The sequence below is a fragment of the Dicentrarchus labrax genome, unplaced genomic scaffold (genome assembly GCF_905237075.1).
Source record: "Dicentrarchus labrax unplaced genomic scaffold, dlabrax2021, whole genome shotgun sequence".
Classification (NCBI taxonomy): domain Eukaryota; kingdom Metazoa; phylum Chordata; class Actinopteri; family Moronidae; genus Dicentrarchus; species Dicentrarchus labrax.
Window position 1 is genome coordinate 28681400 of NW_026136715.1, and position 12525 is coordinate 28693924.

General features: G+C 40.5%; 1 protein-coding gene across 2 annotated transcripts in view; it reads left to right on the plus strand.

Annotated features, from left to right (window-relative positions):
• The window catches only part of slco4a1 (solute carrier organic anion transporter family, member 4A1), a 59713-nt gene that overhangs the window by 35938 nt on the left and 11250 nt on the right, over positions 1–12525 (plus strand). For both annotated transcript variants that reach the window (XM_051426018.1, XM_051426019.1), the window contains exons 2-5: positions 3192–4266; positions 10893–10983; positions 11761–11882; positions 12047–12158. In XM_051426018.1, the coding sequence (XP_051281978.1) occupies positions 3420–4266; positions 10893–10983; positions 11761–11882; positions 12047–12158 (1172 nt within the window). In that variant the 5' untranslated portion in view covers positions 3192–3419. The remainder of the gene's footprint in view (positions 1–3191; positions 4267–10892; positions 10984–11760; positions 11883–12046; positions 12159–12525) is intronic.

Consider the following 12525-nt stretch of genomic DNA (forward strand, 5'->3'; position numbering starts at 1 on the left):
ACTAAGAACAAGGCTTTCAAATGAATTATAATTTAGTTTAGGTTTAGGGTCCATTAAAACGCTCGAATCATATATAGCTGCTACTCCACCTCCTCGGCCTGTGCCTCGAGGAATGTGAGTATTAATATGACTGGGGGGTGGATTCATTTAGGCTAACATACTCCTCGTGGGACAACCAGGTCTCAGTAAGACAAAGTAAATCAATATCATAATCTGATATTAATTCATTCACTAAAACAGCTTTAGAGGACAGAGACCTGATATTTAACAGCCCCATTTCTTCTCTTTTTTGTGCTACTGAGGAGTTGGTTTTAATTTTTATTAGATTTTTATGTTGAACTCCTCTTGTTTTTATTTCTTTAAATAGTTTAGGTGGTCGGGGGACAGACACAGTCTCTATGGGGTTTTGGGTGGGTGACTGTTCTAAAGAAAGCGCAGAGGAGTGTGTAAGACAGCAGCTCTGCTTCCTGGTCCTAACTCTGGACTGTCAGGTTTAGAGATAAACTTCGCCATATTCCTAGATAAGAGGCCGCTCCATCCAAAGTGGGATGGATGCCGTCTCTCCTAATCAGACCAGGTTTTCCCCAAAAGGCTTCCAGTTATCAATGAAGCCCACATCGTTTGCTGGACACCACCTCCTCACCCTCATATAAATATCTCATTCCTTCTGGTCTCCACACAAAAGGGGTGGTTTTCAGGTCCGCTGAGAAGGTTTTAGAGTTCAACGGAATTGCTTCGCTCTTACTCCAATTAATTTGGTATCCTGAAAACAAGCCAAACGATTTAATTAATTCCAACACTTTCGGTATTGAATGAATTGGGTTTGATAAGGTCAATAAAATGTCGTCTGCATACATATTTAACTTAAAATCGTGGCCACCTATCCTTATGCCAGTTATATTGGCATGCTCACCAATGGCGCATGCTAGTGGTTCCAGAGCTAAGACAAATATTAAAGGACTTAAGGGGCAGCCCTGTCTTGTGCCACGGTAGAGATGAAAGGGCTTAGAAATCAGACCATTAACCTTGACTGTGGCAACAGGGCTATTATACAGGGCCTTGAACCACTGCACAGCAGATTGTCCAAAATCATATCTTGACAGTATCTGGAACAAATAAGGCCATTCTAATCAATCAAAAGCTTTTTCCGCGTCCAGCGATATTGCTACCGCTGGACACTGGAGAGAGCTAGCTTTTAACATGACTTGAAGCAATCTTCTCATGTTGTTGGCTGGGAATCTGCCCGGTATAAATCCTACCTGGTCTATATGAACCAGGGAGGTAATGACTTTCTCTAGAAGGAGAGCCAGAACTTTCGCAAATACTTTATAGTCATTATTCAATAGACTTAAAGGGAGAAAATTTCCCATGTCTAAATGGTCTTTTCCTGATTTGGGAAGAAGTGCGCATTGTCGCTGGCATTGACTTATTTTCAATAATGTTATTACATAGTTGAGTCAGGACTGGAGACAGGCTGTTCTGGAACTGTTTATAAATTTCTATCTATCAATGACATTCATGGTATGATTTGAAAAATGAGGAGATAGTCGATTCTGGAGTAAGAGTTGTGTGCGTTTGAATAATATGTATACCTTGTAGGTATACATATTACATACATACCTTGTATGTATGTTCTTGTAGGTTTACCAAACGCCACACATCAGTCAGTGCCAGTGAGCTCCTCATCTCGCTAAAAGCTGCTGATGATGCTCTATCTGATGGTAGGGGGCTGCTCGAACGGTCCACACTGGCATCACTGACCAAGTTAAAGTCGCTACCTATCAATAAGGGAGTATCTGCAAACTGAGCTAACAGGATATTGAGGGAGGAGAGAAAGAGGTTCTGACCTGAGTTGGGTGCATAGATGTTAACCAAGGTGCATTTCTCATTCTGAAGTGTGCCTGACAGTACCAGATAGCGCCCATCATCATCCACTCTTATTGCAGACGGTGTGAAAGAAATTCTTTTAGCTATTAGTATACTATCACCTCTGGCAGCTCCTGAGCCTGGGGCCGAAAACACTTGGCCCACCCATCTTTGTTTCAGTTTCAGAGACTCCTGCTTTGTAAGGTGCGTTTCTTGAATCATGGCAGTATCAAAACTCAGAGATTGGAGATGAGATAGAATCTTGTATCTTTTTACTGGGTTCTGAATCCCATTTTACATTCCAAGAAATTAACTTTATGGTTCTAAACATCTTTTAATAAAATGACCCTCGGCGGCTGGTTGAGGTCTGGACGTGGACGAGGCGCCCTGTGTGCCCGGTCGACCTCCGGTGGTTTCTCGCCTTCCTTGAGATCCAGGATATAGCAGAGAATTTTGCCAAGGAGATCTTCCATGCCACCAGCTTCGGCTCCCTACTTGATGTTTACTAGACGTATGTTGTTTCTCTTACTCCTACTTATCAAATCATCCACCTGATTGTGGAGGATTTCAATTTGGTTTTGGAGCTTTTCCACTCTCGGACTAACTGTATTGTTTTCGTCCTCCAGCCCGCTGATGCGCTTTTCCGCGTTGGATACTCTGTTAACAGTTGCTTTATTTTATTTCGTCAGTGACTGGATGGACTTTTGCATGGTTTTAAACTTATTTTCAAGCTGCTCAAACCTTTGTGCTAGGTCCGACTTGATCACCAGTGTTTCGCAGAGTAGTGGTTTCGCCCAGGCAGGTGTGTCATCTTCAGCGTCCAACAGGTGCACCATCTCCTCAGCCATGGTGGCGAACGCCCTCTCTCGCTCTCTCTGTTGTTTTATCGTTTCTCTAGTAACTCTGTTAGACATTCGCCCACTATTATCTATATTGCTTAGTTGGTGCTGGACTTCCAATTGAATTATCAATTGTCTTTAAATACACATTGTTGGTCTGGTGTCTCTCAGATCACCTAAGCAGGCGCCATGTTTACCATTCCGATCACGTATTTTCTAGTACATGCTAGTTACTTAGTAAAAGTTACCTACTGCAGTTTTAATGTAATGATCTGTTATGGCCATATGTTAGACTCAGGCTTAAGTTCAGTGACAAAAGATTTGGTAAAATGTCAGAAGATGATTATTTTACTTGATGTATTATTTTCTCACTCAATCATCCATTCAGTTTTATGCATCACCCATGTATGCAGCCATTAAAGGATTTAATGCCTTATTAAAATGCTTATTTATTTTTTTCTCTCTCTCTTTCTTTTCTCTTCATAGGATGCGGTTACTAAGCGTCGGTATGAAGCACCCTCTCGAACCTGTAAACCCTTGTACAGACTGGTAACCCGAACACCGGAAGAGCCTTAACAAACATTCAGCATAAGCCAGGAATAGATCATTTCAGAGACAATCCGAACAGAGCCCTGACCACAGTGAATTCCTGTTGAGCCTCAGCCAATTCACATTTCCTTTTTCTACGTTGTGGTTGTACCCCTCAGAGGGGAGATGCCAGTCTTGCTTAATGCCGATGCTTCCTTCAGCTCCAAGCAGGAGCTCCTAGACCTGCAGGACTGCCCTCTCAGCGGGGGTCCCTCTCTGGACACCCCAAGCCCCCCAGAATCCCATATAGGTAGCCCGATAGGCTCAGGGCCCAGAAGTCCTGGAAGCCCTGGAACTGATGGCCCCATTCGGCCACATATTTTCACTGGAGCTTCCTCGCTCCCAGGGCAGCTATACGGGCTGGACACAAGACCCCATGCAGAGACTCCCATGGGGTTAAAGCTGATCTCCACTGATTCAGATCAGCTGTGCGGCTGGGGGGCTCTGACACCCAAAGCTATCCAAGTTTTCAACACCCCTCGTTGGGTGCTGTTCTTCCTTTGTGTTGCCTCTTTCCTCCAGGGGATGATAATCAACGGCTTCATTAACACAGTGGTCACCTCCATCGAGAGGCGGTTTGACCTGCGCAGCTACCAGGCCGGACTCATCGCCAGCTCTTACGACATCGCTGCCTGTGTCTGCCTGGCCTTCGTCAGCTACTTCGGTGGGACTGGACACAAGCCTCGCTGGCTGGGATGGGGGGTGCTGATCATGGCACTCGGCTCTCTTGTGTTTGCCTTGCCTCACTTCACCACACCCAGTTACCAGGTCACCATGCCCGAGCAAACAGGAATGTGCTCTGCCAACCGTACCAGTCCGTGCCAGGACAAGGAGGGCGGAGGATTATCCAGCTATCGTTTTGTGTTCATGCTGGGTCAGTTTCTGCATGGTGTGGGTGCTACACCTCTTTACACATTAGGGGTCACGTACCTGGATGAGAACGTCAAGTCCAACTATGCGCCTGTTTATATTGGTGAGTGATATCAGTCAAGTCATTTTTTAGCAAAGGGTTTTATATTCGTATTAAAGTAGCAATCAATTAGCAGCAGTAATGACTGTTATTTAATGTTATTATGCTACTTAAATAATTATCGTCTCTTCCTAGTTGGCCACTCATATTTGCAGTTGTCTATAAATACGAGGCAGACAACCACCCACCTAGAGCCAAAGTTTCAATGAAATGAGTCTTTTTTGGCTCTGTTTGGTTCCTTCTGTTCAGGAGCTCTAGGAAAAGCTAGAGGAAACAGATTTTTTCACAGCTGAGGGAAGCGGCTGTGAGCTGCACTTTATCGGAGGTGATGAAATTAAAATTTGTGTAGACAATAAGCCACACAGTAGGGAGATTTATGCATGATCAGAAGTGTTCTCACAGTTTCTGTACTTTATCTCAGATGAAGAGCAGCACACATCCACCTCCCTAAACTTTGTCTCATCCAAACAAGGTTATGTGTCCGTCAAATGGTTGTGCTGTGTCAGTCTGAATGGGATGATGCTACTATAATAGCAGAGCAGATTATTGCCTTTCATATTATTTGCATTAGCTAACAATCCATGACTAGCACAGAAGTCCAGTAACAAAACACCGCTCGGGTTCAAATCGGGGAGGCCGTTCCTCCCAATCACGCCCCTCCAAGTGTCTCCATCATTGCACACATGTGCGTTGAAGTCTCCCAGGAGAACGATGGAGTCCCCTACTGGAGCCCTATACAGGACTTCACTACAGAGACCCAACAGTACCACCATGAGCAAGCACTTGGCGATGGGGACAAGGAAGAGGCAGAAACCTAGGACAGACCCTTTGGCTCTAGATGGGTGGTCGTCTGCCTCGACCAGTTGGGGTGTGAGAGAGAGAGAGAGAGAGATCACGAAATGGAAAACTCTGGAGGCGGTGATAAAAAACAACCAAAACCCTCTAGATTACCCAGTAACAGAACAAGAATTAACAGAAGTCACCCAGTCCCTGAAAGGAAAAAAGGCTTATGGTAATCCAGGATGGAATCCTCAACGAAATGATCAAATACTCAGACCATAAAATCAGATTGGCTATACTAAAACTATTCAATACTATTCTGTCAACTGGAACAAAGGTTTAATAACCCTAATTCATAAATCCGGAAATAAATACGATCCAAATAACTACAGAGGAATATGTGTCTCCAGTAACCTGGGAAAAATATTCTGCAACATCATTAATAAACGATATGTCAACTTTCTTGACGACCACAATATTCTGCATAAATGCCAAATTAGTTTCTTGCCAAATTCCCGCACAACGGACCATATATTTACCCTCCACACTTTAATTGATCAAGAATCAAAAATGAAGAAAAGAAAGGTATATGCCTGTTTCGTTGACTTCAAAAAAACCTTTGATTCCATCTGGCACAAGGGCCTTTTCTATAGGCTACTTGAAAGTTGCATTGGAGGAAAAACATATGATCTGATTAAGAACATGTATACAAAAAGTGAATGTGCCGTAAAGATTGGAAACAAACAAACAGCGTTATTCTCCCAGGGCCGGGGAGTGAGGCAGGGATGCAATCTCAGTCCAATTCTCTTCAAACTATATCAATGAATTAGCGAACCAACTAGAGCATTCCACGGTACCTGGCCTCACCCTGAACGACACAGAGATCAGAGGTCTGCTATATGCAGATGACTTAGTGTTGCTTTCACCTACTAAAGAAGGTTTGCAGCAGCACCTTAATCTGCTGCAGAGATTTTGTCAAACCTGGGCCCTGACAGTAAACAAGGCAAAGACTAAGATAATGATCTTTCAGAAACAATACAGAAATCAGGTTACACACAATTTCTATTTAGACACCACTAAATTACAACATACAAAAAACTACATTTACCTTGGTCTCAACATTACATACACAGGAAACCTCAACATGGCTGTGAAAGATCTGAGGGACAAAGCAAGGAGAGCTTTCTATGCAATAAAGAGAAACATTAAAATTTATTTTCCAATCTAAATCTGTCTTAAAATTTTCCAATTTGTAGTAGAACCAATAATTCTATATGGCAGCGAAATTTGGGGACCAAAACTAAATAAGGAATTTGACAAATGGGACAAAACAATCATAGAATCTTTCCACACCGAGTTCTGTAAGAGCATCCTGCAGGTGCAGAGAAAAACACCAAATAATCTGTGCAGAGCTGTACTAAAAATACAGAAAAGATCAATTCAATTTTTAACCCCCAGACATACCATCACAAAGCCCTAACATACCAGATGCTGAAACCAGAGAAGAGTCCCCTCAGCCAGCTGGTCCTGAGGCTCTCTGCAGTAACATGTCCCCAACAGCCTCAGGACAGCAACACCAACTCAAGCAGACCAAACCAAATTATCAACAAGCAAAAAGAAAAATATATTGAATACTGGAAAGAAACGACCAAAATACAAAGTAAATTACAATGTTATCTGACCCTAAAAAGAGAATTCACACTGGCAAATTACCTGAGCACAATAAAATGTCCTAAACTAAGAAAAATGGTGACAATGTACAGACTGAGTGAACACAGCCTGGCCATAGAAAAGGGTCGCCACAGACAGAACTGGCTACCAGAAGAGGAGAGAGACTCTGCTCCCAGTGTGACAGAGGACAGGTAGAGACAGAGCTGCACTTTCTAACCTCATGCCATAAATATAAAACCTTAGGAGAAAAACACTTCGCAAACATTTCCCAAATATACCCCGAATTCGAATTCATATCAGACACACAGAAACTCCCCTATTTACTGGGAGAAATGCCCAAATGTCAAATAATTGCAGCAAAATATGTCTCCTCATGCGATGAACTGAGGATAACCAGTGGAAACTCAATAAAATATATAAAATATATATATATATTTTTTATATATATTTTTTTTATATATTCACTTTCTAAAACACACGCTTACTATTTTATTTATTTATTTTAATTTTTAATATATTATTTTCATTTTCTAACTTTCTTTCATTTTTTTTCCCTCTTCTTTGTTATTACTGTTATATTGACAACAGACTACTTGTTTGAACTGTAGCCTGTTACGTTACTACTGTTTTAATGACATTTTTAGTTGACACAAACTGATTGATTGATTGATTCATTGTAATTAATTACTTATTGATTGAGATTGATTGATTGTGACTGTGATTGTGATTGAGTCAATCATAGTTACAGTACTACCAACAGTATAGATTATTGATTATTATTAATTTATTGTAAATTTTGTTTTCCTTTATTGTTATTATTATTATTTTTAATTCCAAACGCTTGCTTTTCTAAAACCTGACAGTCCAGAGTTAGGACCAGGAAGCAGAGCTGCTGTCTTTCACACTTCTCTGCGCTTTCTTTAGAACAGTCACCCACCCAAAACCCCATAGAGACTGTGTCTGTCCCCCGACCACCTAAATTATTTAAAGAAACAAAAAACATTCGAATAAAAATTAAAACCAACTCGTCAGTAGCACAAAATAAGGGAATGAAATGTGGACTGTTAAATATCAGGTCTCTGTCCTCTAAAGCTGTTTTAGTGAATGAATTAATATGAGATTATGATATTGATTTACTTTGTCTTACTGAGACCTGGTTGTCCCACGAGGAGTATGTTAGCCTAAATGAATCCCCCCCCGTCATATTAATACTCACATTCCTCGAGGCACTGGCCGGGGAGGTGGAGTAGCAGCCATATATGATTCGAGCGTTTTAATGGACCCTAAACCAAAACTAAATTATAATTCATTTGAAAGTCTTGTTCTTAGTCTTTCTCGCCCAAACTGGAAAACACTGCAGCCAGTTCTATTTGTTATAGTGTACCGCGCTCCTGGACCGTACTCTGATTTTATATCTGAATTCTCAGAGTTTTTATTAAGTTTAGTCCTTAAAACAGACAAAGTGATTATTGTAGGTGATTTTAATATTCATGTGGATGTTGACAATGACAGCCTTAGTAATGCATTTATCTCATTAATAGACTCAATTGGCTTCTGTCAGAGTGTAAATAAACCAACTCATTGTTTTAATCACACCCTTGACCTTGTTCTATCATATAGCATTGATATTGAACATTTAATAGTCTTCCCACATAATCCTTTCCTATCTGACCATTATTTAGTAACTTTTGAATTCATACTATTAGCTTATAAGCCATTAGGCAAAACTTCCTACAGCAGATGTCTATCTAACAGTGCTGTAGCTAAATTTAAGGAGGAGATTCCTTCAGTGTTTAATTCAATGCCATGTCTGAATTTAACAGAGTCCTATAACAACTTTAATCCCTCCGAAATTGATAATCTTGTTGATAGTGCTGCAGGCACACTACGATCAACATTAGACTCTATCGCTCCAATAAAAAGGAAAATATTAAAACATAGGAAACTAGCACCGTGGTACAACCACCAAACCCGCCAATTAAAGCAAAAAACAAGGAAGTCGGAAACGAAATGCCGCTCTTCTAAATTATTAGAATATCGCTCAATTTGGCATGATAATCTTAAAACTTATAGAAAGGCCCTCAGTAATGCCAGAGGAGCCTATTATTCAGCACTAATAGAAGAAAATAAGAATAACCCTAGGTTCCTCTTCAGCACTGTAGCCAGGCTGACAGAGAGTCACAGCTCTATTGAGCCACATATCCCCATAACCCTAAGTAACAATGATTTCATGAGCTTCTTTTATGATAAAATTATTACTATTAGAGAGAAAATTAATCACCAAATGCCCTCAACAGTTATCAGTGGCTCTCCAAGTTCAGGGACTTTAACTAATATAAACTCAGATATATATTTAGACTGTTTTTCTGCTATCGATCTTCATCAGTTAACTTCAATCATTTCTACATCGAAGCCATCAACCTGTCTGTTAGACCCCATCCCAACTAGGCTGCTTAAAGAAGTCGTACCCTTAATTGGCACTTCTTTACTAGATATGATTAATCTTTCTTTATTATCAGGATATGTACCACAGTCCTTTAAAGTAGCTGTAATTAAAACCCTTCTTAAAAAGCTCACTCTTGACCCAGGGGTTCTAGCCAACTATAGACCGATTTCTAACCTCCCCTTCCTCTCTAAGATTCTGGAGAAAGTAGTCGCCAAAGAGTTGTGTGACTTTTTACATAACAATAGTTTATTTGAGGATTTTCAGTCAGGATTTAGAGTTCATCATAGCACAGAGACAGCTCTGGTTAAAGTTAATAATGACCTTTTGATTGCTTCTGATAATGGACTTGTCTCTGTACTTGTATTATTAGATCTTAGTGCTACATTTGACACCATTGACCATAATATTCTTTACAGAGACTTGAGCATCAAATTGGCATTAAAGGAACTGCACTAAGCTGGTTCAAGTCATACTTATCAGATCGCTCGCAGTTTGTATATGTTAACGATGAATCTTCCATAAATACCACAGTTAGTCATGGAGTTCCACAAGGTTCTGTACTTGGACCAATACTATTTACTTTATATATGCTCCCTTTAGGCAACATTATTAGGAATCACTCCATTAACTTTCATTGCAATGCAGATGATACGCAGTTATATCTATCGATCAAGCCCGATGAAATAATCAATTATCTAAATAAGGACTTAAAAATCCTGGATGACCTGCAATTTTCTGATGTTGAACTCAGAAAAAAACTAAATTCTTGTACTAAGAAGTGTGGATCAGGATTAAACTACGCCTTTTACACAAAAATTGCTGTTCAAGATTTAACAACAAATGCAAATAGCATATTTGCATAATGGCTGTGGAAAAAATCCCACCTGCCTCCTGTTGCTCATTCAGACTCAAATGTGTTTGTTGTTTGCATCAATGTGAATTTAGGTTTTTGTATGAGTATCACTATACAGATGCCAGAGTTGATTACAATACTGGTTGTCACAGCAGCTGTCTGCCATGGTAAATGGTAAATGGACCTGTACTTTTATAGTGCCTTTCATTCATGGAAATTCATCCAAATCGCTCATTTTACACAAACATCCTGCAGTTATTGTGTTCATTGTTTGGGTTAATTGTATAGTTTATCATTTATTAACTTATTATTGTATAGTTGTTCTCTACTGTAATTGTTATACACTAAATATATTATATGAAATATCCATAAAATATGTCACTTAGTCACTTTAGTCAATGATAGAAAAGGGGTCCCTTAAGGAAAACATTTGGGAACCAGTGCTCTGTGATACACAAGTAAGTTCAAGTTCCAGCCCTGTAATTTTGGTTCCTATCGACCCCATTTACAGCATTCGCTGTGTACATCAGTAGGACAAAATGTCCCTAAATTGGGCCTTGTCCCTAAAGCTTTGCCCATTTCAAATAGCAGCAGAGCACAGTGTAACCTACTCAAGGAAGTGCTCACACCAAAACACACAAACACACACGCACAGTCGCTCACTTCAATCTCCTTTTTAATCATGAAACATTCACTTTGTGGTCACAGAGCCCTGTAACAATGGGGCAGTTTTAACCTGAAGGACAGGAAGAGGTAAGTAGGAAACAGGAAGTAGACAGTCACTGTGCTGACACACCCGTGGCCTGGCTCTGTGGCTGTGATCTCTCTCTCTCTCTCTCTCTCTCTCTCTCTCTCTCTCTCTCTCTCTCTCTCTCACAGGGATATTCTATACAGCAGCCATTGTGGGTCCAGCAGCAGGCTACCTGCTGGGCGGATACTTCCTCAACATCTACACTGAGATCCACCTGACGTGAGTCTTCTTTTAGTGGCAGAATGGACTAGAACAATAATAAACTAGAATTACTTTTAATAATTATTATAATAAAACACCTGGTGACGTTTATTACACGCCTGGTGGCATTTGACAATGATCTCCACCGACAATGATCTCCACCTTATTTCAGTTTACAAGAATTTTGCCAGATTTGAAGATTGGTGGCAAGCTAAGATAAACAGTTGGACTACAATACAGACAGCTTGTTTATAAGAGTTTGCTGTTAGCTTAACCATCTCAGTGCAGACAAAGCAGACAGAAATATTGCTTGCTTACCTTTTACTGGAGTTGTTGTTGTTATTTTATACTTATGTGCTGTGTGTGTGTATGTATATGAGTTGTTGTGTTTTGTTGTATGTATAGTCGTTGGCACAGCATTTGCTTCAAGTATAACGTGTCAATGCATGTGCTTTCAGTTCCCTTTTATCATAGGAAAGTGAAAAATAATTTGTGTACCCCCCATGATTTGGATCCACTCCAAAATTGTATGGTTTCAAACTTGGCCTGTGCTAGACCCTTCCATCAAGTGTCAAACAAAGAAACCCACAAACGGCACCAAAAACATAACCTTCTTGGCCTGAAGCAATAAGGCAGACTTACAATAGAATACAACAGACTAGCATTACAGACTTTGTAAGACTAATGTAGTAGAATATACATTTCACACTATGGAGTAGTGGACTAGCATGTAGAGGTTAATATCAGTAAATGTCAAGTGATTCATACAATGTGTGTGTGTGTGTGTTGTCACAGGACAGAGATGACACCAGAGAACCCTCTGTGGGTCGGGGCTTGGTGGATCGGCTTCCTAGCAGGAGGAGCAGCAGCTCTACTGATAGCATTCCCCATCCTAGGCTACCCACGGCAGCTACCAGGTACCACTTCTGTCCACTGTGCATGTACACACATACTCTTTCTCACACCAGGACGGAAGAAAAGAAATTAAAAAAACATTCTCATATAAATTTTTTGATTTTTGGAAATTGGTATAGGAATGGCAAAAGTATCTCCCTTACTATTCTTCTTCCTCTTCCTGCAGGCTCTCAGGAGTATGTGGCTATGCGGGTCTCTGAGGCCCACCAGCTTAAGGACGGAAGCCACACAACAGCCTCAGACCCTCAGTTTGGCAAATCGGTCAAAGACATGCCAAGGTAGTGCACTTACTTCCATAATCGCATTATTATAGACTAGCATCTAGTGATCTGATCAGAGCCCTCGATTTTAATAAGGTGATTTAACTGGTTCCCAATCTCCCCCTACTAGGGGTTGCAATTCATTTCTTTGAAGAAAACTGAATGAAATTTTCACTGACACTAACTGGATTTCCATGTGATATCTTAGCTAACCAGAGCTGATCTCTTATCAGCTTGAGATGTGCGCTAAAAAAATTCCCTTCTAAACATTAATGACTATTTAGTAGTCCCTTTAGTAGTAATGGCTCCATTTCTAAACACTGACAAAGGCATATAGCATATAAGCTATCATGACTTTGTGGAGATGTGTTTTCTATCATAGATA